General features: G+C 41.5%; 1 protein-coding gene across 11 annotated transcripts in view; it reads right to left on the minus strand.

The window, feature by feature from the left end:
• SENP6 (SUMO specific peptidase 6) overlaps positions 1-27,774 on the minus strand; it is a 178,040-nt gene that overhangs the window by 66,747 nt on the left and 83,519 nt on the right. For 8 of the 11 annotated variants that reach the window (XM_075923799.1, XM_075923801.1, XM_006131959.4 and 5 more), the window contains 2 exons: positions 20,923-20,993; positions 10,445-10,590 (listed from right to left, as the gene is read on the minus strand). In XM_075923799.1, the coding sequence (XP_075779914.1) occupies positions 10,445-10,590; positions 20,923-20,993 (217 nt within the window). Of the gene's footprint in view, positions 1-1,279; positions 1,441-10,444; positions 10,591-16,519; positions 16,563-20,922; positions 20,994-27,774 lie in introns of those variants that run through there. The other 3 variants (XM_075923803.1, XM_006131960.4, XM_025189131.2) reach the window with 3 other exon arrangements.

Here is a 27,774-nt window from a genome sequence, read left to right on the forward strand (position 1 = left end):
GGGAACTAACAGTGCCAGAATACTGTGCCTCAACAATTTGAATTCTGTGTAGATGCTCTTTACTATTCTATATCCTGTAACGGAATAGAGATCAGTATCCTCTCCTGATTGCTATTGCTAGCAATTGTATCAATCTCACCCTCCCCATAACTATTTTGAACACACAATTCCCCTGAATGCCTATAATAACAACAACAACAATAATAAACCTCTAATCTAACTGGTTCTTATATTTCGAAATTTCAGGCTGATATACAGCACCAAAAACTACTTCAGCTTCTCAGACCTTGGACTGAAGTAGAAAAGCGCTAAAGTTCACATTAAATAAAAGACACCTAAACAACAAAAAGAAAATGGAACCAAATTGGTGAAAAAGAAAGTGTTCTAAAATATTTTACCTTTTGACAATGCATTGCAGCTACTATTACTTACACACTCCCCCACCCACCAATGTCTGCAGTTCCCCATTAATTGAGGTATGCACCTTTTATTTAGGGCAGTGTTTTTTGGAGAAGAAAAGATGACAGGGAAAGAGGGAAAAAAATTAAAATTCAGTTTTATAACTCCTCCCCTCCCCTTTTGGCCATTTGAAAGCTCATATCTGGCAAGGATGGGATATTGATTAAAAAGTTTTAAAAAATTAAGGAAAGTTTTGAAAGTGAAAAATGTAAGTTAATTTGATGAAGTGCATTTTGTTAATTTGATATCATCTTGGGCAAATAAGCATCTTAGCTTTGGAAGCTATTCCTATCCTAGTTTATTTAAGCCCAGATTAGGTAACTTGTGATCAAAAAGGGCCCACAAGTAATCACAGTAGGATTAATATAAAAAAGCAATACAGTATGTATGTGAAAACAATGAGAAACCCTGTGGAAACTTAGAGACTAACAGATTTATTAGGGCATAAGCTTTTGAGGGTACAACCCACTACATCAGATGAACTGGAGTGAAATTTACAGACGCAGGAGTATATACCTTGATATATATCCCTGCCTCTAATTTCCACACCAATTCATCTGATGAAGTGGGTGTTACCAACAAAAGCTTATTCCCTAATATGTTAGTCTTTAAGATGCCACAGCACTCATAATTTTTGCAGACTAACACAGCTCTATGCCTCTGAGCATACATGTGGTTTACACAGCTAGAAAGTCTATACTACAAGACCTGGTTGCATTATAACATTCAAACCTATGTAACACCAGAAGCAAAACTTGAACCAAAAAATGTAACTGAAATTAATGGTAAAATTGTGAATGTGCAAATTAGAAACTAGTACCTTGATCCTGCAATCACTTAAGCACATGCTTCATTTCGAGCATAAGAACTGTTCCATTGAAATTAACAAGATATTTATTCCTTGCTTATGTGCTTTCCTGGATCACAGCAAATGTGTTTAATATCTTGCAGGATCAATATCCAAGGACCATTTCTGCAAACCCTCATCCTTGTGAGCAGTCCTACTGAAGTCTGATAGTTTATGGAAATAAGAGTTAAACCATGAGTAAAGGTTCGCAGGAGTAAGCCCTAACTATAAGTATTTGCATTAAAACAGTGGTTTTCTCTAATGAACATATGTAGCCACACAATGAACAAATTTAAGATACAGTACTAGGAAACTGTATAAGATACTGTAAAATAGGGGTGAGCAATATTTTCTGAATCTATGCACATTAAATCAGATTTGGTCTTTAAGGCCTTAATAGATTCTGAGGTCTGAAGGAACAGTTGTGATCATTTAGTCTCATTTCCTCTGTCAGAGAACTTCCCAAAAAGCAACTATGAGACCTAATCTTTTAGAAAATTATCCAATCTTGAAATTATTCCAATAGTTAATTAGCATCACTATTAAAAATAATTACTTCTTTCTAGTCTGAATTTGTAAGTTTAGCTACTAACCACTGAATCATGATCATCTTTCTCTGCTACACTGAAGAGTCCACTGTTAAATATTTGTTTGCCAGGTAGACATTTATAAACTAATCAAGTCATCCCTTACCACTCTCTTTGTTAAACTAATAGATTAAGCTTTTGCATATGACTACAAAGCATGTTTTCTAATTCAGTAAACATTGTCATCATTCTTCTTTGAATTTATCAACATCCTTCCTGAGTGGTGGACACCAGAACCAGACAGTATTTCAGCACCAATATTTAGGTATAATAATTTTTTGACTTCCACTCAATTCCCATGTTTATTCATTCCGAGAACATATTATCTCTTGTGACCAAAGTCTCGAACTGGGAGCTCATGTTCAGAGGATTATCCCCAATAACCCCAAATCAGAGTTACTACTAGTAGGATTAAACTCACTTTACTTCAGAGTACATTGAGTGTTCGGGGGATGCATTAAGCTTACTTTATTTTTAATATTAGCTTTCAAAAATAATCGTGTTTCAGAGGTCTTAAAGTATTAGGTATCAAGTTTGTTTTATGTGATGTCTCAACATAAACCATGCTAATCACACACACACCGAACCTTGCTATAATTAGTCTCTTTTTTAATATAACCAGCTATTTAAGTAGATAGTACTATTGTCTTTTTATTGTACATGGTTTATATGCGGTATAATACAAAATAAATTAAAAACTGTAAAAATCCACACAATAGTTTACTCTTACCACCACCAATTACCTATCTTTGAGTGACTCATGTACTCTCTACTCACTAATCTAATCTTCAACATTAGTATTTCAAGTTTCAGACATTTTGGGGATGAATGTGTATGTGAGCACGGGTATGGCGGGAGGGGGGGAAGGTGGCTAAGAAGGAAGAAACAATTCCTTCTCCCTAAACATTCCACTAGCTTATTTCAGGACAGCCAATATTCAGTCCTGATTTAACAGCTTTTCTATTAATAAAAACATTATGACATTTATGCCAGATATGGTATTGCAGTAGAATTCAAAATGAACTCTTCAAGCTCCATTTGGAAAGTGAAATGCTTAGCTTCCCAAAGAGATTTGACACTTAAAACTCAGAAAAGACCTGACAGACTAGCTTTTCTATATATGAATGCATCACAATATTCTTTTAAAACATTTGAAGTTATTACTCCCGCTGAGTAGGATTCATGCAAACTAAAGCACCTCACTCTCTAGACCAGTGTTTCCCAATTTTTTTTGGCCATGGAACCCTTTTCAATTTTTCAGAAAGCTAGGTTTGTCAAACAAACAAAAAAAAGGAGGGAAACCCACCAATGCATGAAAATCACATTCTCTCCCTAAGACCCTAACCCTTTGAGGCCCCATCCTCTCTGTTCCCCTCCTCTCCATCACTTGCTACACCCAGCCCTTATACGCTCTCCTGGATTGAAACAGGAGGTGCAAGCTCTGAGGTGGGAATGGGGGATTTGGGTGTGGGCAGGGGTGAGAAGAGCAAGCTCTGGGAGGGAATTTGGATGCAGGAGAAGGGGATGCTGGCTTGGGGAGAAGGCTCCAGGCTGGGCATTGTTGGGCGCAGGTGGAAAGTTGGGGTGTTGAGCAAGCCACAGGCTTGTGGATGAGGGTGCAAGAGTTTGGGTTGGATATGTGAGGGGCTCAGGGCAAGGAGACTGAGTATGATGGGCTCAGGAAACAGATTTGTGATGTATGGATGGTGCAGGAGTGTTGTGGCAGAAAACTGAGGATATGGGGATGCAGGAGTTTGGGGATGTAAGAGGCTCAGGACAGGGGGTTCCAGGAGGCTCAGATTTGGGGTCAGGTGGCGCTGGAGTGTTATGATGCTGCAGTGAGATGGGGATTTGGCCCCAATTGGGGGCATGTTGGCCAAACTTCATTTTTAAATAAAATATTATGTCAAACTCAAAAGGTTTTAGCATTGTCTTTATTTATGAGAGGGGCGGGGAACCTGTTTTGAGTCAAGGGTCACTGACCCACAGAAAAGTTAGTTGGGGCCACACAAGTGAGATGCAAAAAAACCCCTCCAAAACCCCCCAAACTCATTGTGCTGGTGGGGGCAGGGGACAGAGTGCCAGTGAGTGCTGGGGCAGGGGAGAGGGTGCTGCTGGGTGGCAGGATGTTGGCACAGGTGGCAGGGTGCTGGGACAGGATGCTGGGGTCAGAGACATGGTCCTGCTGGGTACTGGGGTGGGTGGCATGGGAATGGGACAAGGAACAGGGTGCTGCTGGGTGCTAGGATGGGTGTCAGGGTGCTGGGGCCAGAGACAGGATCCTGCTGAGTGCTGGGGAGGGCAGGGGACAGGGTACTCATGGGAGGTCCGGGTAGGGGACAGGGGCAGTTGGGACCAGTACCTGGCAATCCTGTAGCACCTCTGGGTTTCAGGAAGTGTGGGACTGCACTTCCTTATCCCAAACAGCTAGCATGCATGCTGCCTGAATAGCAGGGGCTGTTGCACTCCAGCAACTTACTTCCATGATGCTGTCCTACAGGAGCGGAGATAGGGGGAGGGTGCAGGGAGTCCCAAGGCAGAGAGCGCTGCCTGCACAGTCGGAGCTGCGCAGACCCACGTCTCCGGGGCCCCCCCGTGCAAAAAGGCCGTGGAACTAAGTTACCAGGTGCCACAACCCCAGCTGTTCAGGGAGCGTGCACCGGCTCCTTTGGGGAGGGGAAGTGCTTCCCTCCCCGCTGTGGGTCACGTGAGGTCACCCCTGTCTGGCACACCCCAGTGCGCCAGCTGGGAGCAACTGTTCCCATCGGCCCCCGCCTCGCTATGCTTCTGTGTCGCCAGGGAGGAAGGGGAAACAAGTGTGCTGCTTCTTTAAGAATCTGGCTAGCCGGCTCTCTCTCTTTCAGAGGGGGCGCGGGAGTGCCGGCTCCTCGCAGAACCCTTACTTTCTCTTCGCAGAACCCCAGGGTTCCGCAGAGCACCAATTGGGAAACACTGCTCTAGACAGATTGGAATCACCCTCCCCCCCCCACTTTAATTCTTTAGATGTCTCTGACATATACACAATGGTATCTAGCACCATAGCGTTCACATAGAAAGAGCTATAAATACTTGCTTGATATTTTACATCTCATGAGAAATGCCAGTCCCGGTTCAGGACACTTTTCCAAACCATGCTATCAGATACCAGGGTCAGGATTTCACCCAATGTGAGTTTTGCCATTGTCCTCATTGAGGTCAAGGATTTAAGTTTTTTTTTTTTTTAATGCTCATATTTGTAACCATTTAGCATTTTATACTCATTGCAGCAATAGAAATCTAATAAATTATTCACCATATTTAGAAGTTAATATGAGCCTTGCAACAAACAAAAAACAAGAATAATACTTAGTTTAAATGGCTCCATAGCTTTAAGAGTAAATACAATATTTGACATAACTACATTAAACACATTATATACAGAATATACTGAAACGCATATATTATGTATAGCCTCCAATTCATTCATTCGACTAGAAAAATAGAAAAATGCCATGAGGTCCAGGGATGAAAATCAAATTTACCAAAAGTTTTAGAACTTTCGCACATTATTGTGCTATTTTCTCAATTCCCATGCAGGGAGTCTCCTCCAAATTTTATTTACATTCTAGTTTTTCCTACAATCATTGGATATTTTTGAATTGAAAACAACTTTCTTCCCTTCTTCGCCTGACAGTGCAACAAAACCCATCATGGCAGTTTTACTTCTCTATGCAATATCCTTATTAATTACCAATATATGAGCAGGAATGGATAGTACTTGTACCTCTTAACATTAGGTTATCCATAAATCATGCTCCTATAGAACCATTTGGTAAATAGTATGTATAAATTTATAGCTTTACAATACAAATTTGAAGAGTGTCAATAATTAAAGCAAGTTAAAGTTTTTAGATTTAACAATAAAATTTTACAAATAAATTTAAGGTAAAAAAGTAAAAGAATATTAACTCTTTCATCCCAAAGGAAAGTTTACCAATGTCAGAGTATTTTCCAGGAGCAACATACTAATTTTTATTACATTTATTATATTCCAATCTGTGGAAAATTACCATCTTAATTTTTATTCATTGTCTCAAACACTAAATAGTAATACCTTTCTTTAGCAGATTACTTTTCTTGTTATAAAATGGCAACATGTTGGAATATTGTTACTATTTTATACAGAACACATACAAGTATTGTAAGTTACTGGCATTTTCTGGTTTGTCAAAATGTAATGGATCATGCTGAAGTATTGGAAGTAACTGAAGACTGATCAGATTGTTGCTGCCCATCAGAAAGAGGCCGTTACTTACATATAACTGGAATTTTTTCACTTTCCTGATCTCTGTTCTACTGAGGTTTATATGCATGTAATGTGTGTCTGGAGATTTTGAAGGTAGGAGTGTCCACTGGCCTTTAAATGCACCTTTGGTTCACCTCATGGTGTCGTCCAAGGTTATAAATGGTGACATGGACCGAATGCATTCTCAATTAGTTCTCCACAAGAATGAAGAAATCCGCAGGAGAGAAGGAGGATGGGATCATAATGTAGCTAAGGACCACACATTTCGAAGAACTTCAAGTTACAGGTAAGCAGTTTCCTCTTCTTTGAGAGATGATCACTACTTTATTCCACTGAAGGTGATTAAGAAGCTGTACCCCTAGTTAGGAGAAGATAGTGAGGAAGATGACAGAACTGTGGAGCAGAAAACAGGAATGCCGAATGAGATAACTATCACAGGGTATGTCTACACTGCAGCGCTAATTCAAACTAACTTAGTTCGAATTAGTTAATTCGAACTAAGCTAATTCGAACTAACTCATCCAGACCAAAAAACTAGTTCGAATTAGCGTTTTGCTAATTCGAACTAGCTTGTCCACACAGAGTGGACCCTGAACTGGGGTTAAGGATGGGCAGAAGCAGTGCCGGCAGGGCATCAGATGAGGACTTAGAGCGTGGAGCTGCTGTCTCAGGCTAGCCGAGGGCTGTGCATAAAGGGACCCGACCCCCACCCCGGACAGACAGTTCTCAGGGGTGCCCTGCTTGCAAAGCAGTCCTGGCTTGGAGTGCCCGGACTACCCACACTGGGCACATCACAGCACTCGGCCATCAGACCGGCTGCACTTGCCACAGGCTGCCATCTGGGGAGAGGGGGCAATTGGGGGGCTGCTGGAGAGGTTCCACCCCCAGAAGCCCGCAGAGCCAGCCCAGTCCTCCCCATCGGGGGCTTGTACCCCATTCCTCCCTCATCTCCTTCCACTTACCCCTCCCTAGCCCCTCTTCCTGATGTACAAAATAAAGGACAATTGTGGTCAAAAATAGAATCTCTCTTTATTGAACAAAACTGGGGGAGACTGGGAAAAGGAGGTGGGAGAGGGAAAGAGAGAGGCTGGGAGAGGGGAGGGCAACTAAAATTATCAGGGGTTTGGAACAGGTCCCATATGAAGAGAGGCTAAAGAGACTGGGACTTTTCAGTTTAGAAAAGAGGAGACAGTGGGGGGATAGGATAGAGGTCTATAAAAGCATGAGTGGGGTGGAGAGGGTGCATACAGAAAAGTTCTTCATTAGTTCCCATAATAGAAGGACTAGAGGACACCAAAGGAAAGGAATGGGTAATAGGCTTCAAACTAGTAACAGAAAGTTGTTCTTCACAAAGCAAAGAGTCAACCTGTGGAACTCCTTGCTTCAGGAGGCTGTGAAGGCTAGAACTAGAACAGAGTTTAAAGAGAAGTGAGATAAAGTGATGGAGATTGGGTCCATGGAGTGGTATTAGCCAGGGGGTAGGAGTGGTGTCCTGCCCGAAGTTTGTGGAAGGCTGGAGAGAGATGGCACGAGACAAATGGCTTGGTCACTATCTTCGGTCCATCCCCTCCAGGGTCCCTAGCGTTGGCCACTGTCGGCAGACAGGCTACTGGGCTAGATGGACCTTTGGTCTGACCCAGTACGGCCATTGTAAGCTCAAGGCTCAGGGTCGGGGGTCTCAGTGGACCACCTTGATTTTCATGCCAACCTACTCCTGGGTGGCCAGGCTGGCAGCTATCCTGCCCTAGACGGCCACTTTCCTGTGCCTAGTGCGGAGGTCGTGGACGAGGTCCGCACTAGCCCAGGCGGGTGCCCGCCTCTTGCGGTCCCGGGCAAGCTCCCGGGAGCCGCCAGCCTGGTCCCGGGAAGAGGGGGAGGGCTGGGGGGCATCGGGTGGCTGGCTCGAGCCGTGCCAGGTGCAGGGTCTGCTGGCTGGGTGCTGGTAGGCTTGCACCTGGCACGGGCACCATAGCCAGCCCGTGCCCCTTTAAGGGGTCTGGGGCCGGGAGGGGGGCATACGAGTTTCCCTGGTGTTGGCCAGAGTGGCCACCAGGGAAAGCTGGGGAGGGCTAGCCTCCCACTAGTTCGAATTAAGGGGCTACACACCCCTTAATTCGAACTACTAAGTTCGAACTAGGCTTAGTCCTCGTAGAATGAGGTTTACTTAGCTCGAACTAAGCGCTCCGCTAGTTCGAATTAAGTTCGAACTAGCGGAGCGCTTGTAAAGCCCCTATCAAAGTTAATTCGAACTAACGTCCGTTAGTTCGAATTAACTTTGTAGTGTAGACATACCCACAGAGTTTTTTGCATCCAAGCAGAATAGGAAAAAAAGGTAGGTACTGAACTCCGTGTGCAAAGGCCCTCTGGCTAGCGAGGAAGTGAAGGCACTGTTCCTTCTCTGAGGTGTGCAGCTTTGGAAAGAAAGCAGGAAAGCGAATGGTTTGGTTGAGGTCAAAGAGAGGAACTGCTTTGGCAGAATCTTGGGATGCACCTTATGGAATGTGGTAAGGGGGTTGTAGTGCTCACCATCATGGCCTCCAGTTTGCCTACCTTTATCACAGAAGTAATATCTATCAGGAAGGCGATCTTCTGAGAGAGGAGAGACAGTGAACAAGAGACCACAGGTTTGAAGGGCAATTTCATTAATGCCCTGAGGGTAAGGCTGAAGTCCCCCAGGGAAGAATGAATTAAATGGGAGGATAAGTTCACAACAGTTCATTTCAGAACCTCTTACTCATAGGGTATCCTACTCAGGGAGGTTAAAAGCACGAATGGCCACTGAACACACCTTGACTGAGTTGAGCCTTCAGGTATAGGAAATAGTCCAAGATAAGAGGAATGCCCACAGCTTCAGGGGCAAGATCTTTCTGCTGGGCTCAAGAGACAAAATGTTTCTACTTGGCTCAATAGGACTCTCATATGAATTTTTTCCTGCTACTTGAGAAGACATTTTGCACTGCTAACAAACGCTTCAGTTTTAACAGCCCAGGGCATCATCTTGGGAACAGGCACAGAGTAATACTGGATGCATTTGGTGTTAATGTGAGAGGCCAAGAGGTATCCTTGGCTGGTGCTTCCCTGTTGTCAACCACGTTTTTGACTGCTGAGTAGTGTAGCTCCCATTTGTGGTTGGCCACAAATTTCCTGTGCGGATTCCATGGAATTGTGAATAGAACAGATTCTCTGTAAACACTGCCATAAACATTAGACACTGAAACAAGCAAAGGAGGGGACATATGTGCATGTTGCCATGTGGCCAAGAAGGGAAAAAGCAAGTTCTGACTGGAAGAGGAGGACTGAAAGTCTGCAATCTGTCCTCTGATAGGTAAGGCACATGCGACAGTGCACTAATATATGGCCCAATTAACTCTAGGAAGTGTGGGTGTGGGGGGGAAGGGGGGGGGTCTAATTTTTTTTTTAAATATTTTTGTTCATTCTGGGGAGGGGGTAGAATCAGCAGGAAGGTTGATGTTCGAGACTCCTGTCTGGGTCATGCTGCTAGTCGCCAGTTGTCAAGGTAAGGGAATACAAGGATCCCTCAATGCCTGAGGTGGGCTGTCCCTACAAAGAAAATCTGGTGAAGACTCATGGAGCAGTAATGGTTCCAAATGGCAGAACCCAGTACTAGAAGTTTCAAAGGGCCACTCATTAATATCAAGAGTGGTCTGTGGGTAGGATGAATATGTATGTGGAAGTAAGCATCTTGCATATCAAGAACCATAAACCACATGCCTCTTTCGAGTAGGGGTATAATGGTTCCAAGAGTGACCTTAATAAATTCTGGCTCACATTTGACGTGGATGAGAACAGATCTAGGACTAATCTCAGTCCTCCCTTTTTCTTAAATACCAGGAAATAGGTGAAATAAAATCTTGTGCCTCAAAAGACCAGGGGAACAGGTTCTGTCACTCCTCCTATTGCCTGGGACAAAACCACAAGGTGGACAGCGTGCATGTGCAGGCCAACGGACAATACCACTTCAAAAGTCTCCCGATGCTGAGCACATACATATTACCCTCCATGGAACTCAACAGGGACCACTGCTTGAAGAAAAAATAAGTATTATGATGGTATACACAGTACTAATTGACCTGTTACAATCTGGGTGTGTCAAAGTAATAGGAATAAAATCACCAACATGACTCCTTCCCAGTTCCAAACACTTATAAAACTAACTCTCACCAGTCCTAAACTTGACCTCTCTCTTACTAATACTACAAGTTTCTGACATTTGAAATAGATGTTTGTATTTTGTATCTAACCCACCTCCAAGTGGGCTAAACAGTTTTTTGTAGCAGGAGAGAGGGGCAAATCAGATTGACATGAACTGCTGTGATGTTTCTGTTGTACCTTCCTCTTAATTTCAGGGTCCGATTCTGATCCTGACTCTTCTGTGTTCTCCATTATACTTTCTATGGGGAAAAAATGAAATTAATTAGCACAGAGAAATCAATATTTAGCTGTGAATGCAAAAAAAAAAAAAAAAATCAACCAACCCCCCAACCCCCCCCCCCCCCCCCCCCACACACACACACACCAACACCAACCCAAAAGCTTTTCACAGGAGTTTGTTTTATACCCTAGGAAAAAAATGGGATTGGAGCCCATGTTTAATTCCTGGGTTCAACATTATGTTCTTACCTAGTCTCTCGTATCACAACCAACAATGTTACCTTTTCAGTCTCTTCAGGGATACTAAGAAACGGTGCTTGTTGGCCCCGTAACCTTTTGTATTTGGCTCTTGAGCTGCTGGCAATAGCTATACAGCCTCATTAAAGCTATGTCTAGATTACATCCTTTTATCAAAAAAATATTGAAATTGTAAATGAAGGCAGGATTTGAATTCCCCACGCTTCATTTACATAATGGTGGCCACAGCTTTTTTTTGAAAAGCTGCTTTTCGGGGGGTAAAAACCACCCCCCAAGAAACCATGGTTAAGATGGGGCTCTTTCGAAATAAATGCCCCTTTCTGAAAGATTCTATAATCCTCAAAAAATGAGGTTTACAGGATCTTTCGAAAAGGGGCATTTATTTTGTAAGATCCCTGTCTTAACTGCATTTTTTCCCCCTGAAAAGCAGCTTTTCAGAAAAAGCTGTGGCCGCCATTATATAAATGAAGTGTGGGAAATTCAAATCCCGCCTTCATTTACAATTTCAATATGTCTAATTTACATCCCTTTTTCAATAAACAGAACTTGGTTCTGTGGTGTATAAATTCATGGTATACGCAGACAATATCCTTTCGCATATATCCAAACCAGAAACCACTATCCAATCTTCCTATAATTAATCCAAAAATATAGAGTAGAATCTGGTTACAAAATACATTAGAAAAAAATCAAAACTAATGGAAATGTTTCTCTTGTCATACTGTTGAGCTTCCTCCATAGGCAAATAGATACCTTAATATACAAGTACAAAGAAACATTAAAAAAAATCATCTTCACTAGTTTAAAACCTGTACTCAATCAAAATAAATAGTTACGTAAATATGCAGCATTCACTATTCCTGAGCCTGCAGGAAAGGGTTAATACAATAAAAATGAATATTCTGCCTCAACTACTCTATATTCTGTCAGTCTCGCTTTGTTTTTTTATTTTATTTAACATTATTAGAGTCTTTCTGTGGGGCTTCAGCCAAATCAATGCCTTGCTCTCTATAGTTAAAAGTCAGGTTTGTGCTCCCAAACCGACAAAATTACTATTGTGCTTTTATCCTGTTAAAGTCAAATTGGTCCCAGCATTCTAATGCCCTCATATCTACACAGTAATGAACTGAAAGAGTATTAATACTTCCAAAGCCTCCTGTGGTGCGCCTGGGTGCCCTTCTGTGTCCAATGGAAAAAATACAAGGTGCTCAAAGTGGTGACTGTGAGGAGGGCCTAGGATATCTTAGCTAAGAGGTACCAATTTCATCCTCACCACAAAATACTTTCCTGGTGTAACCTAAACATGCAAACTGGAAGGGGTGGGGGTAGAGTTGCCAGATGGTTTAACCAAAAATACCAAACCATCCCCCTACCACCAAAAAAACCAAACACACACTGGGGAAAAAATCCTGGGGGAGGGGGGACCCAAAGTTGTTGAGAAAAAAAAACAGCATTAAAACAATATGGCCCTTTCAGTGAGTTCAGAGTCAGAATAGGGATAGGAAGAGGAGAGTGGTTGAGCACTAAGACCCAGGGAAGGCATTGCTTCCCCTTGGTTTTTAGGCTTTTTGCTGGCTGCCATTTTGTTTTCTTGATCAAGCCAGAATGCAGCTTCCCTGCAGAACCAGGTAAGCAGGAAGTCCGGGGGTGGGAGAGGGAGGCCAGGGGCTGGGCCTAATTGCCGAGTACGTTGTAGGGTTGCCAAGTGTCCGGTATTTTCGCCTCCTGTCAGGGGGGGAAAAACAGAAAATACTGGACACCTAAAAATGCCCAGTATTTTCTGAATTTTTTTTTTAACCGGACAGGAGGCAAAAATACCGGACTGTCCGGGTCAATACGAGACACCTGGCAACCCTAGGCAGGGCAGGGGCAGAAATCCTGTAATTTCTAAGAACTAGCTAAGAGCATGAGCATTAAACAGATTTCCCAGTTAGTCAAGGATAAAAGCTATTGTCTCATTTCTAATATTAAAGAAACAATATGAGTAACCACATTCAATAGAGTCCTTACTAGTAACACATTTGCTAATGTATCATTTTGGTCTGGGTGCGCTAGGACTGTAACAGGCCCCAAAGCTACTGGGAACCTTGGAAATGCTTCATAATACCTCTCTGGAGATATTTAAGAACAGGTTAGATAGACATCTGTCAGGGATGGTGTAGACGGAGCTTGATCCTGCCTTGAGGGCGGGGGGCTGGACTCGATGACCTCTCGAGGTCCCTCCCAGTCCTATTATTCTATGATACTATGATAATCTCTCCAACCTTAGGTCCACTATGTATGTTTTATTAACCAAGAGGAATTCCAGTCATCGAGTGCTTTGTGAACGTGTGGAAAGTAGGGATATCAATGTGTAGTTGACTACACAATTAACCAGTAAGCCTAGGCTTATTGGTTAACTCTGTTGATTACATGTATGCCCCCGCACTCCACTGCTTCTGTATCAGAGGCAGCAAGAGGAGTGGGAGCTGGTGCCTGTGAGGAGCTGGCTTTAAGCAGACTCCCCACAGGCAGCAGATCCACCTGCCTCCTCCCACCCCCATGCTGTTGCATCTGATAGAGAGGCAGCAGCAGCATGGAGGGTGAGGGGGGAAGGCTGGAGCCAATACACATGGGGAGCTGGCTTTCAAGCCAGCTCTCCACACATATCAGCTTCCAAGGACCCACCTGCCATGCCTTGCTGCCTGCTACAGAGGCAGCGGGATTGGGATCAGGAGCTGGTGGGGGGGGGAGCTGGCTTAAAAGCTGGTTCCCCTCAGCACCAGCTCCACAGTGCCACCTGCCCCTGCCCCGTGCTTCTGTCTCTACCAGAGGCAGCAGAATGGGGGGGGGGGAGGGGAGTAGGGAGCAGAGGCTTTGTAGCAGCCTCTGTCCGCAGCGGCCCAGACTCACCACGGACAGAGGCTGGTCCATGGCACCAGCCCCTATCCACTGGGCATTCCAAGCTTCCTGAAGATAGAGGCTGGTCCACGACTGCAGCCCCTTTCCATGGAGAGCTCAGACCCTCCCATAGAGAGGGGCTGCTGCCACTGTATCAGAGGCAGCATCGTGGGGCAGCAGCAATGTCAAAAATGCTTCTTATCTTATGCAAATGATATGAACAAGGACATTGGCTGGCACACTACCTTCCACATCCTATGACAAACTACCAAACAAACAATGGAGGTGCTAATTGTTCTTATCAGCCTGTTGAACTATTTGAGCCATCTACTCACTGTCTTTTTAATTTTTTTCTCCTTTCCTTTTTTTTCCCCCTCCTTATTTATTCTTGGATCTGGACTTTTAATCCTCTTGTCATCTGAAGAAGTGGGTGGCGCCCATGAAAGCTCATGATACCAACTACATGTTTTGTTAGTCTTTAAGGTGCTACTAGTCTTTTTGTTGTTTAAGTTTTTCATGTTACAGACTAACTCGGCTATCCCTCTGAAGCTTTTAAAAATGCTTCTGTGGCTAGTAGGCTCCTGATATAGTAGAAGATGCTATTCAAAATATACTCAATGCCGTAGAAGTTAAGCAAGATAGGAATCTTGTCTTCTGATGTTTGTTGGAACTATAATAAAGATAAACCCTGATACATAAGCTATGGAACTATCCAACAGTCAGCTGTGGAAAGAGGTTGACACAAGTGTGTAAACAGTACTTGGCTTCAGCAACAAAATCTAAACTGCAAGTTGTATTGTAGGTTCTGTACCTACTACATTTGGTTTAACTCCATAAAAAAAAATGTAGTTCTTGAAGGTTGCAATGTCTGCCAAATGCATGATTTTCATAAAAATGAAAAAGTAAGTTTATGCCCAGACTATAGCAGTGTCATTTAGACTATACAATTTAGCAATGGGGGGGGGGGGGGAAAGCTTACAGATATGGAGAGCAATTATATAAATCTGAAGCCATCTCAACTTGGTTTCTTGAACATTTGGATAAAGAATGTTGAGAGCTCTCAGAATACCAGACTTTCATTCTACCTGATCTATCAGATTTTCCCCTTTCTTCTTCCCCCTCAACCCTATCTCCACCTTCCCATTTTTGACTATTTAAATTTGTTATTGTTACTCAACATTACCTTATTTTTGTGTAATATTGTCTAGTTTTATACTGTCTGTTCTTGCAGTGTTAACGAGTGTAAAATTTTGTAAATGCATAACGGTAGTGTAATTTGTGAAATAACACATACAAGCTGTAATTCTTTTAACTGTTTGTGTATTTATGAAACTTAACACCAAGAGAAACCAAATCCCACATCTGCATGGTTGGATGGCATGCTAAACATATGAATGTTAAGTGACAAGTTTGCTAGTTAAATTAAAAACCACTGCAACCAATAGTCCTAACACCCATCAAGTTCCAACTACACAGAGGAACAGCTAATTATCTTCTAAATAAAGGATAAAAGATGCATGCTAAAAGAAAAATGCTAAACTTTTTTTTTTAAATCACTCACCATTTGCAGATTCCCTTTTATAAATGTGTGTCTCAGTGAAATCTGTAATTTTAATGTTATAGGTCGTCCTTGCTATAAGTCCAAGCAAATTCCAAAAAAACTTGAAGCAAGGAATTTTTTTCCAGTGACTGACTTCCACTTGCACAAACTGTTGGTTTGTTGTCTTTTGGGTTGTTGTTTTTTTGTTTTGTTTTTTGGCATGACTTAACAGGGAATAGGATATGTCATAATAATGTTATAATAACGTCAATTACTTTAATGCGGAATGGATGTATACTGTAGCAACTTATAGCAGAGACCCCTTTTTCTTCCTATCAGGAGACCTTGTCTTGAAAACACCTGGCTAATTTCACTCCACACCATAAGAACACAACCTCTGACAATGGAAACTGTGCCAGGAATAGAGAAAAGGAATAGGTCTACACAGCCTCTGCTTTACCATGAAAAGCTCAGAGCCAATGCAACCTTGGAAATGAGGAAAGGCAAGGCCTGCCAAAAAGCTGGTAATTTTAGTCTGGCAATAGGAACATTTACTTCAAACAAACCAAGGATTTGTTTTAGTGGGGAGCTCTGCACTAGTACAAACCCAGTGTGATGATATGTGCTGGTATAAGCTGTTCCTGCACAAGTTCTATTTTACAACAGAAGAGCTCACTTACACTGGGGAAGCTGCACCAGCATAGATACAGAAGTACAAATAAGTCTCTAAAACAAACAACTCCTAGTTTACAAAGTTTCCAGAGAGGTTATTGACCCTGTCAGTGCTATTTTGCACACTGTTGTAAAAAAATAGTGGCTTTTCATTTCAAGATTTAATAAAAACATGTAATTTACTCTAACTATATTTCATTATATCTTATTTTACATTACAACTTTCTTTTAAGACTATACTATTTAAGAAAGTTACATGCCATTTAAACAAAGTATAAATTGTCCCATTCTCCCTCCCACCTCTGTCTCCTTGACCATTTCAATGATCGCTAACACTTTCATTTAGAGGAAGCTATATTTTCAAAACAAGACATAATTGGAATTGAAGAGGATTCCAATCCTATACAGAATTTAAATTTAAAAATTCTTGTATGCATCAGCTACTGCTAATACAAAATGAAAAATAATTTAAGCAGAATCGTTAGGATACTGTGGATGGGTTAAAAAAAATATTACCTTACATTTCCCATTGATCATCTGGATCCCTACCAAAGTTAATACTTTCAATATACTATTATATATTTGTATCGCCACATTACCTTGAAATCCTGGACTTGGACCAGACCACCACTGTCCAAAGTGCTGTACAAACACAGAACAAAAAAAGATGGCCCTTGCCCCAAATAACTTATTCAAAATAAGAAAAGAAACTGGAGACAGCCCAACAGATGTACAGGAAAACAATGAAAATATACTGATCAGCACGATCGGTAGAAGTCTCAGTATGCCAAAAGCCTGTTAAGCTGTATGTAATTTTAAAGGAAGGTTTGAATGAGAAGGAGTTAGCTTTACAAATGTTTATGGAGTGCCTCCTAAGCGAGAGGGGCAGCATGGAAGAAAGCACAAAGTTGCTTGCTTGAAAATCTAACAAGTGGAAGAGAAGGCATTGATGGCTGACTGGAGGTAGCATTAACCTCTTACTAGTAAATGAGATGTAACAGATGGGGTGGGGATAGGCTGTAAGAAGCCTTCAAAATGAAGACAAGTGGCTTACATTTGATGAAATAGAGGGGGAAGCTGGCAGAAGGATGCAAAGAGTGGGTGATATGTCCAAAGTAATCAAGACAATGACCTTTGCAGCAACATTTCAATGGATATGAAGAGGGCAAGACTGCCTTTGTCAAAGTCAGAGGGGGAAAATGCAGTAATTAGACTTGAGGCAACAGCCTGAATGAGCATTTCAGATATGTGGAGTAATAGGAAAGGTTGTACTTTAGAGATGTTATGCAAAAATTATCAAACTATTTAAAACACGGACCTGGACCTAAGTCAAAGATGACATCCAGGTCATGGGATTGTGCAACAGGCAGGACGATAAATGTTGCCCACAGTGTTTGAGAAAGGAGATAGCACAGAGGGCTGGAGAGAAAAGGGGAAGAATTTTCAAGATGCATCTCTCTATGGTGCACCACTATAGGTATATACGAATCCGTACGCCATAGCTCAGAGATTTTATGTAACCGTGTCCTTTTGGTCCGCACAGGTGCTATTCTTGTCCAATGCCTTGCTGAAGCTATCTAGCGCTGAGCAAGCGAATTGTCTTCAGTTCCTTCCCTATTGCAGAGCTCTTATTAACAGGGCCAAAGTAAAGTGTTGGGTTGTGGGAAGAGAAGTACCCACTGGGGGACACATTACAAAGCACCACAGTTACTGCATAAGGTGAGTAACCTCTTCTTTTTCAGAGGGGTACCCGTGTTAGTCTGTATCTGTAAAAACAGTGACAAGTACAGTTAGAGACTAACAGATTTATTAGGTCATAAGCTTTCATGGGTAAAACCCATTTATCAGATGGACTGGAGTGGAGTTCAGAGGCATGGCTATATAAGTGCAAAGGTACTTGTGTAAATTAGACCATTAAGTCAGGGTGGAAATGGCTCATTCACAGTAGTTGAAGTGGAAATGTGGATATAAATAGAGGGAAATTGCCTTTGTAATGCGTTAACTTGTGAAATGAGGCTAATCAAGTATTGTGGTTAACTAGAGCTTTATTGTATTAGAAATCAGGAAGTGGCACCTCTGGAGGGTGATTAGAGATGTGCCTATTCTCAGATCTGAAGCATGTGCTGGTCACAGCTGGACACACAATACTGGACTACAGAGCAGGGATCTGATGCAGTATGGCAATTTCTGTATTACTATGTAAACAATACCTGCTCCAAAATGCTTACTTAGAAAATATTCCAAATGTAAGCCACAGACCTTGAACTACTGTCAGAACAAGCCTCATTTTACTGAGTATTTGTGTGAACGGGCAGGTAAGGATTAAGTATAGAACACAGTATTTAAATCCGATGATCTTAACATAGCACTCCATCAGCACACATTTCTCTGACTGGGATTTTAAGTAATCTGGTCAGTCTTTCTTCATTTCACTTAGGAAGACCAAAGACTATAAAAGCTTCCTCCCCACCTATATCTCTGAGTACCTCCTGGCAGATACGAACTTCTGCAAGCAACTGACTCACATCCTTCTATTTTATATCTATTCTTTTCACTCCAGCAAACCATTCTCACCTAGGTCTCTTGACCAAAATGAAAGGGCACTTCTTGATTCATCCACCACATTTGAAGTATCTGACAACTCTTTCTTTTCCTCTGATTTTACAACTCCTGAGTTCTTTTTCTGCATAACCTTCAACATTACCCATCCATTAAGAAACATCATGGCATATATTACATTCAGTCTCAGGACACTAAACACATATATCAGTTTCCTCAAAAGGTAAATCATTGAGAAATAAAAAGCTTTATAAAGAGAATTATAAGACATAAAATATGTACATTTTTCAGAAAGGGATGCATATTTGGAAAGTAAAAATCTTTTCTCAGCTCTAAATTTGCTTAGCTATAGTTAATAAGTTTTACAGAATCAGAGGAGTAGCCGTGTTAGTCTGAATCTTCAAAAGCGGCTCGGAGTCCTGTGGCACCTTATAGACTAACTGAAGTGTAGGAGCATAAGCTTTCGTGGGCAAAGACCCACTTCATCAGATGCATGTAGTGGAAATTTCCAGAGGCAGGTATAAATATGCAGGCCAGAATCAGGCTGGAGATGACGAGGTGGATCCAATCAAGGAGGATGAGGCCCACTTCTATTTTTAGAGTTTTACAGAGACCTTTCAATTTATATTTCAAGTTATCTACATGGAGTTTACTGACTCTGGAAGCATTTATACACCTAGGTTTTTGTTCATTAAATTAACTTGTAAAACATTTTCAAGGCATAACAAATAATTATTATGCGACCGGGTGGCTGCCCCGCACTGGATTATAAAAGGCTAACAGTTCTGGGAGAGGGCTTGTGGCTGCCAGAGCCCAGCAGGGCAGTATTTTTTTTTTTTAAATAATATAAGATGGCCAGGGAGGGAGAGGGACCTAGCTACCTGCTAGCACAGAGTACCTTGGGCAAAGCCATGCTTGGGGAAAATCTGGGTGAGCCATGAACTCTCAGGCCTGAATAAACCCCTAGCTGAGACCCAGCAACAAGGGACTAGAGAGGTAGTAAGGCTACAGGGAGGCAGCCAAGGCACAAGAAGGCAGAAGGTCCACATTCCCTTGCCAGTGGGGAGTGGCCATTTCAGACTGTAGTTTGCCCCTGAGGCTTAGGCTAGATGATGACTGGCAGTGCGTCACTGAGACAAGGTAGTTATATTGATTGATGTGAACCAGGAGCGGACAACCCCATAGTGTGGGGGTTCTACCGCAGGGCAGTATTCTGAGGGAGGGGCACCATGATTTGGGAGGGACATGGTTCCAGATGAATGGTGGAGAATGGACATACAGATAACAGTAGATGAGACATCGCTCAAGTCTGGACTGAGCTTATTCCCAGAGTCCATCAGGAAGTGCATGGTGGTGAATTACAAACTGCTACAAGTTACTATTAGTCTGGATTCTCTTCGTCATTGAGAATTGTCCAGCCTTTCCAGCCTCTAGACTGAACATTTAAAAAAGTTTAAGGGGACACAACAATTTAGTGAATATACTCTGCCCTGTTTGACTCCCACTAAGTTGCCTATGCAGTGCAAAGGGAATACCTGACAATTCCAAATCGAGAATTCCTGATATTGGGAAGGCCACATCAGGCACAGAAGCAGATCTAATAACCAGCTTCCAAACAACACTCCTTTAACCTTTTTATAGGGATGTATCAAAAATGGAAAGGGAACATGCTTAAAGTGTAATGTACTCAAACTCACCTTGGGAGGCATACAGACAGTAAGAGTCAGATGGTGATAGAGGAGCCGCTAGTTGCTCTGACCTGGACTCCGCTAGTTGCTCTGACCTGACTTTTCAACTCCCTCCCTCCCTTCCCCCAAATCTGCTGGGCTGCAACTAATTGAGTCTTGTTTCAAAGTTAGGCTGTAAGTAAGCTCTTCCTTACAAGGTTCAAGTCTTCCTATTACTTTGTACAGCTCTTTAGTACAATGGGGCTTCAACTCTGAGTTGAGTTTTTGGATGCTACTACAAAGCAATTACAATGTGGTTAAACAAACAAACCTTCCCTTAGTCTCCTACTTCAAGATGCTGCTCCATGAAGAATATAAAGCTACCAAAACATTTTGCAGTTTTCTTTTGCACAGTACAAAGAAAAGCTCTTCAGTGCAAAGATTCATACTGATTTGATACTCAATACTACACTTTCGCAGTATTAGAGAAATGCCATTTTAGCCACTGATGATAGAGTTTAGTGTTTTCCACTTTAGTTATGATTTGAAATTCCTAACACGAAAGCATGCGTTGCATAATTCAGCCTGCACAAAGGGCCAAATTCAGTTTTATATACACCTATAAAAATACAGAGTAATCCTATAGATATCAATGGATATACTAAAGAGTCACATAGGCAAGAGTATAGAATTTGTCATATATGTTCAAAGCAGTTTATTTAAATATCAATATTTACTTGCTAGTTTAAAGTAAATGAAATGCTAAGGGTACCTACCCATCAACTGAGGCCGAAGTAATCTAATAGGCTCAATTTCTATCTTCTGAAAATGAGGGGGGTATTCTTTTCTGAAAAAAAAATAGTGTAGTTGTATTCTTGAAAGAAATTAATGTATTTTGACACGGTTATACATTTAATCAAAGCCAAAAATATGAATTTTAGTATTCTGAATACGTATATATTTGAATTAAGAAAGTTAACAGTTTCTCCTATTACATACCCCACATACACTGAAATCTGTTTTTCTTTGTTTGGATACAGAGAATCTAACAAACAGAATTTGACTACTTGAATACTAACTACACTATTGTTGTGTCTAGACTACACCCCTCTTTCGACAGAGGAATTTAAATTAGACACTTCGAAAGTGCAAATGAAGCGGGGATTTAAATATCCTACGTTTCACCTGCATAATCACGGCATAGCGCTCTTTTGAAAAGTAAAGCTCCATTTCGAAAGTAAATCTGTGGTCTAGACACAGTTCTTTTGAAAGTGGCAGGCTTTTCTGAAAGATCCTGTACTCCTCTCAAAAATAAGGTTTTACTTTCAAAATGGCGCTTTTTTGAAAGAGCGCCATGACACGATTATGCAAATAAAGCACAGGATATTTTAATCCCTGCTTCATTTGTGCTTTCGAAGTGTCTAATTTACATCCCTCTGTTGAAAGAGGGATGTAGTCTAGACACAGCGTATGTGTTTCCAATTTAAATCCCCTTTTCCAGTGGCTAAAAACTTGGGAATCTATCACTTTTCAATTTTCCAGACCTACTATCTGACTACAGTTACATCTACACTGCACTGTAGTTTGAAATAAGATACGCAATTTGAGCTATTTCAATCTTATTTTGAAGTAGCTTATTTCATAATCTGGGGCTTCCTACACAGCGCTAAATTTCAAAATAACCCACTATTCTGAAATGTTATTCCTCGTGGAATGAGGTTCACAGGGACATCAGAACAGCAAGCCCAAAATAACAGGTTTGCTGTGAAGACGCTAGATAGCTATTTCAAGATACATGCAGTCCCCGACTTATGCACTTGCGAACGGGGCTTTTCTCGCCCCGGAGCTCGCGGGCGGCGGGACCGCCCAGAGCGCAGCGGTCCTGCCACCGTGTCCTCCGGGGCGAGAAAAGCTGCTCTGGGTCTCCCTGGTGTGCTGGGGGGTACTCCACAGCACAGCAGGGAGACCCGAGCAAAGCTGCACAGGCGGGGAACCCCGCCGCCTGTGCGGCTTTGCTCCGGGGCAAAGGAGCAAAGCCGCACGGGCAGTGGGGTCCCGCCGCCTGTGTGGCTTTGCTCGGGTCTCCCTGCTGTGCTGGGGGGGGGGGAGGGGGACTCCCCCAGCACAGCAGGGAGACAGGAGCAAAGCCGCACAGGCGGCAGGACCTCTGCGCCTCCGCGGCTTTTCTCGGGTCTCCCTGGTCTGCTGGGGGGGGAGGGGATGCAGCTAGTGCGCCCCCCCCCTCCCCCAGCAGACCAGGCTTTTGTTGCGGGACGCCTGGGGTAGAGCAGCTGGGGTGCTGCCAGGTTGGTCCTGTGGGGACCTACCCGGCAGCGCCCCAGCTGTTCTGTCCCAGGAGTCCAGATTCAGCCGCTGTTGAAACTGATCAGCGGCTGATTCCAGGAAGCCGGGGGCAGAGCAACTCTGCCTAGGGCTTCCTGTAGTCAGCCGCTGATCAGTTTCAGCAGCGGCTGAATCTGGAGCCAGTTCCGACTTACATACAAATTCAACTTAAGAACAAACCTATAGTCCCTATCTTGTACGTAACCCGGGGACTGCCTGTATTCCAGTATCCCAAAATAGCACTGCCGTGTTGACATAGCCTAAAAGTCCTCCTCACCCTGTTAAAAATTATTTTTAAAAATCTGTTCAATTTTTTTTTATAAATTCAGAAACTAAAACCACATTTCCTATTATGAAGGAACTTTTTGTTTTAAGAAAGACATCTAAAGCCAAAACAAGTAAAGGCAGAGGAACAATTCCTGTTTCCTTATAACACTAATTTGGCCAATTGGAAAGGTATGAATGTGTTAATTTGTAATATACACAACCAGGGCTGGCAGACTTCGCTGGATTCTGGGCAATGGTGGGGGCTCTTGATTAAGGTAGAAAGGGTGTGGTTAGGGATAGCGCAGTGCCTCCCCAACTTAGCCCTCAAGCCTACCAGGACCGCACCACATGGGGTTCTGGTGGTGATTTAGAGGGCCCATGGCTCCAGCCAACACAGCTACAGTGATAGCAGCCCAGAGCTCTAGAACCTTTTAAATCACTAGGCACCAGAACAACTGCCCACATTTGTTCCCACTTCATCAATGGCCCTGTATACTATTTCAAATATATACTACACAAGCAATTTAATAACAATTCCTCAGTCTTCTGAAAGCAAGAAACAGACGTCCATGTACAAGTGTCAATTTTTTGTGTTGGCTAAATACAAGCCTGATGTTTACTGAACATTAGTTACTACAGTAAACCTGTGTTATCTGGCACGCTCGGGGATTAGGGCATTCCGGTTATCTAAAAATTCCGGTTACCTAAGGTTCCCATCAACCTAGGAAAAACCAATGAACAATAATAATAAAACTCAAGTTTTTAATATTGGCAGTTTTGTAGTGTGAGGAAGTTGGTCTCATATTTCTATCTTGAGTTAATTTTTTTATTTAAAAAGTACTAATCATCTTTAAGCTAATCATGGTAAACCAAGCCAGGCCTGTGCACTTGAAGATGTGACAGTATTGTGGGTGGGGGCAATGCTGGTTAACTAAATTGCTGGTTAACAGTGTGTCAAATAACAAAGGTTTCACTGTATTCAGCATAGGAGATAGGGTTGACTTTTTTTTTTTCTGGCCCGTTTTATTTTCCCTATGGTTATTTTTAAAAACAAACATGCAACCTCTGTAAACTCACTATTTTCTAGATTAAAAGATAATTTGTAGATGCTATCTTAACATTAGCATTTCTTTAAAATACTTCATCGCTTTGTCTACTTTTTTATATTGCAGAAAATGCTATTAAACAGAATGGTAAGAAATCTTTATCTACTATATATTTGAGAAACTGTCTAGGAGTTTGTTTGTCCAAGAATGCCTCCTAAACAATAAGAGCTAGGACCGCCAAACTTGGTGTGCAGCTTCCTCTTAACTTAAAAACGAGGTAAAGGTTTGGTTGTGCTAGGAAAGTGTGATGTGCCTGGAATGGTATTGTTTCTCAGAACAGAAAGGGAGGGCTCTGCTATCTGATGACCACATGGAGGCAGCAAGGGATATAGGATGGAAAGCAGGGCCAGCTGTATTGAATAATGACTACAGAGGGGCAGTAAGGAGTCAGAGATGGAGACAAAGACAGCTATAACCTCACTGGGGCAATAAAATAGGGGTGGAGAAAGGAATAACTACTATATTTGAGAGAGTGTCCTCCAGCCAGGGGACATGCACTCCTCCCCTAGCTGTAGCTGCAGCAGCCATCAAGAGGTACTTTTCACCTGGCCCCAAGCTGCTGCAATGAGAGGGATGGGATAGTCCTCTCTTCCCAGGGCAGCCTACATACAGATCCCCATATACCCAGCTCCACCCCAACCCCAGAGCAATGATTTAAATTTAAAAAATTGAGGACTTGAGGAATGCCGGGTAAATCTTCTGGTATTCTATATATAAAGTGATGCAATGTGCATTTACTCAACTTGTGCTAACTGTTCAGCACTACTAAGGAGCTGATGAGTTAGCTAGAGACTTCTCGTAGTAGATGGAGAAATAAAAAAAAATTATGAAGATGCTGGTTGTGATACATATTAAGAATGCACAGAATGCAAATGTAGTGTAATTCACAGCCTCCTGCCCTGCAGTCAATTTTTCAATGTGGGAAATTTATCAAAGCGCAGAGTTATCATGCCCTTTTAGTTTTCAATGCAATTTGTTTGGTTCTGAATAATAAATGTTTACTTGCAAGTGTCTGAAATTTTTCAGGGTTTCTATTGTTGACTAACATGGTTTATCTACAATGCCTTCTGGCACCATTCTTACCAAGCAAATACACCAAAGTATCTTCTGGTATTGGGATGCAACAATGTCATGAAAAAGTTATGCAGCAGGGATAGTTGAGGGAGTAATTTGGTAAGTGTGTATGTATGGAAGCTGGGATAGTTTAGAATTTGTGCATGTTGGTTGCAGAAGGAATCATGTAATTATATGTACCATAAACTTTAATTTCTTTGTTTCTCTGTCTGTGCTAAGTATGTTTGTGGAGTAACTGTTTCCAAATCTATGTTTTAAAATGCATGTAAACTGAAAAGTAAGTTTTACCCTTTTAAAAAAAATGTGTTTGATCTGTTTTGGTAGAAATTAAAAATTTAAAAGATCCACAGCACAACCAAAACCCTCTAGAGCAACTGCACATATGAAATGATATTTTTAGAGATATCAATTGGCATTAGATAGTTAGCTTGCTGTATCTTTATTTTGTTTCTCTCTAACATTAGCAATAACTGGAACTACAACAATTCATGTAGTATAGAAATATAAAAACATAAAACAATTTCACTAGTAGGATTATTCAAGCCTATTACAATTTTATTTTAAGAATTCCCTTAGCTCAACAAGTTACTATTAGTCCAGATCCTCTTCCTCAACAATCAGAACATGCCTTGACTTTTGTCATATATTTGACATTATTGTTTGTAAAACTACTAGATAGTATTTTAATATGTGAATGCAATACAGAGTACAGGCTTAGTATCATTATTAGATACATATATACACAAATATCTAAGAAATCAAATGCTGGATCAAGCTACTTAGTTGGAGAGTTCCAGATGTCCGAACATAGCTAAGGCACACTGTAATAATTCCTCTAAAAATTTAAATCTCTTATGCATCTTCAATTTTCAACTTTTCTTGACCAATCTTCACAGTTACCAATGCACAGTAAGTTCAGCACATAAAACGTCAATTTACTATGGCATAGTAATACTTCTGATGTTACAAACTTTAAAATGTGTACTAAATTCATGTTTTATATAAGTTTGCTACACAACAATTACAAATAAGTTTATACTAAAACGTCATTCAACAACGTACTGTACTGCATCTACAGCAGCGTAGTGCAGGCTCACTAATGTAGGCTTTCCATTGTGCCAAGACAACACACCATGAAGCTTGCTCATCATATTTCAAGATATCAGACAATTATAACAGTTACGATTAAAAGGATCATATCATATCATATCTAAAGCAAACATATCCAAAATTGTGCATAGCGCAAAACATAAACCTGTATTGATACATATGTAAATGAGACAGAACAAGAAGCTGCTTTACTTCTCTGCATCAAAAGAGAATGGTGGCAGTTCTTTGTTTAGAAAAAGACAATAAAATGGGGGATGGGACACTTAAAACAATAAGCTTTTCGCCAAAATCCTAAGGCCAACTGTGCACATCTATCTCTTACTGATAGCATACAAGTGACAAGTACAAGCACAGGGAGATGCGTATGAGAAAACAACACTGAACATTGCAATAAAACAAGAACATATTGTATATGATAGTAGTAGCACATTAGAGGATATACTTCCTAAATTTTTAACTTCCCTCAAACAGGAGACATCAGCAAGAAAGTATTTTGAAATAATTGCCGTTTCCCACATTTTGAATTGAAATATTCTATGTTTCAGAATTTTAAGAGCAGAGATTTTAGCCTTAAACAAAATTATAGGAATTACTATATTTTAATTCCTGGAAGGCCTATTTGGGTACCTCTAAATTGCACTAAAATACAACCACAACACACTGTAGCAACAAGCATCTAGCTCAACTGACTCAGATTTGCTGGCTTTGGCTGAAGATCAGGCTCTGAAATCCTGCAACAGGAAGTTCAGGCTCCAGCCTAAGCCTGAACATCTTCACTGCTTTTTTAAGCCCTGTGGCTCAACGCAGCTGACCATAACTTGTTTTACTGGAGTGTACATATATCCTTTAATCACAATGAAAGCCCTGTATTTCCTCATAATGATGCTCAATCTGAAGGAAATGTAAAAGTCCCAGCTTTCATTTCTCTCCCAGGTTACTGTGGGCTTTCAAGTTTGTCATTTTTAGACAGTAACATTTAAAAAAAAAAATCATCCCTCTTGGTTCATCTTCTCAGCAGAATTCAGTTAAATTTGCTGGGTGTAACTTGTGGGTAAGACCTCAGTCTTCAGGTCTGAGATCTAAAATACAGTAACAACATTTCTTCATAAACAGCATTTACACTCAAAATCCAACCATTCACATTCCTAACTCTCACTGTTTCCCCACCAAAGATATCAAGTGGAATTTCTGTGGCCATCTGTGCCATCAACAGAATTAGTTATTGGACCTTGCTTGCTTTACATGCATGGCAGCAACTCCAGAACTGTATTATTCATGCAATTTTTTAAAACCATCCTACCTATTCATGAGGCTTTTTGATAGTGTTAAGATTACTGCTGATGTGTGTAAAGAGGTGGTGTAAGAAGTGGCCTGAGAGGGCATGGTAAAAAATATCTTGAACTGCTCCAAAACAGTCTAAAAAAGCCTCGTACACCTAAAAAGGCATACAGGAGAATAATACACTAACAACTAAACGCTTTTAGAAAACCAAAGTGACCAAAAAGTTTTCAGCAAACAAAACACCAGCAGATGTGTGTCCACCCCATTAGATCAAAAAATTTTTAAATCAGTGGTACGTTTTCAATGTATGGTTTTTCCATTTACATTTTTTGCTCTCAACTTTTTAAAGAACTAAATAAAATATTTGATATACAAAAACACAACTTGAAATACATGTCCTATGACCTGTCCAAGAAAGCATTTATAAATACTTTTTTAAAAGTTGAG

Source organism: Pelodiscus sinensis, chromosome 3 (assembly GCF_049634645.1).
Source record: "Pelodiscus sinensis isolate JC-2024 chromosome 3, ASM4963464v1, whole genome shotgun sequence".
In the NCBI taxonomy this organism is placed as follows: Eukaryota; Metazoa; Chordata; order Testudines; family Trionychidae; genus Pelodiscus; species Pelodiscus sinensis.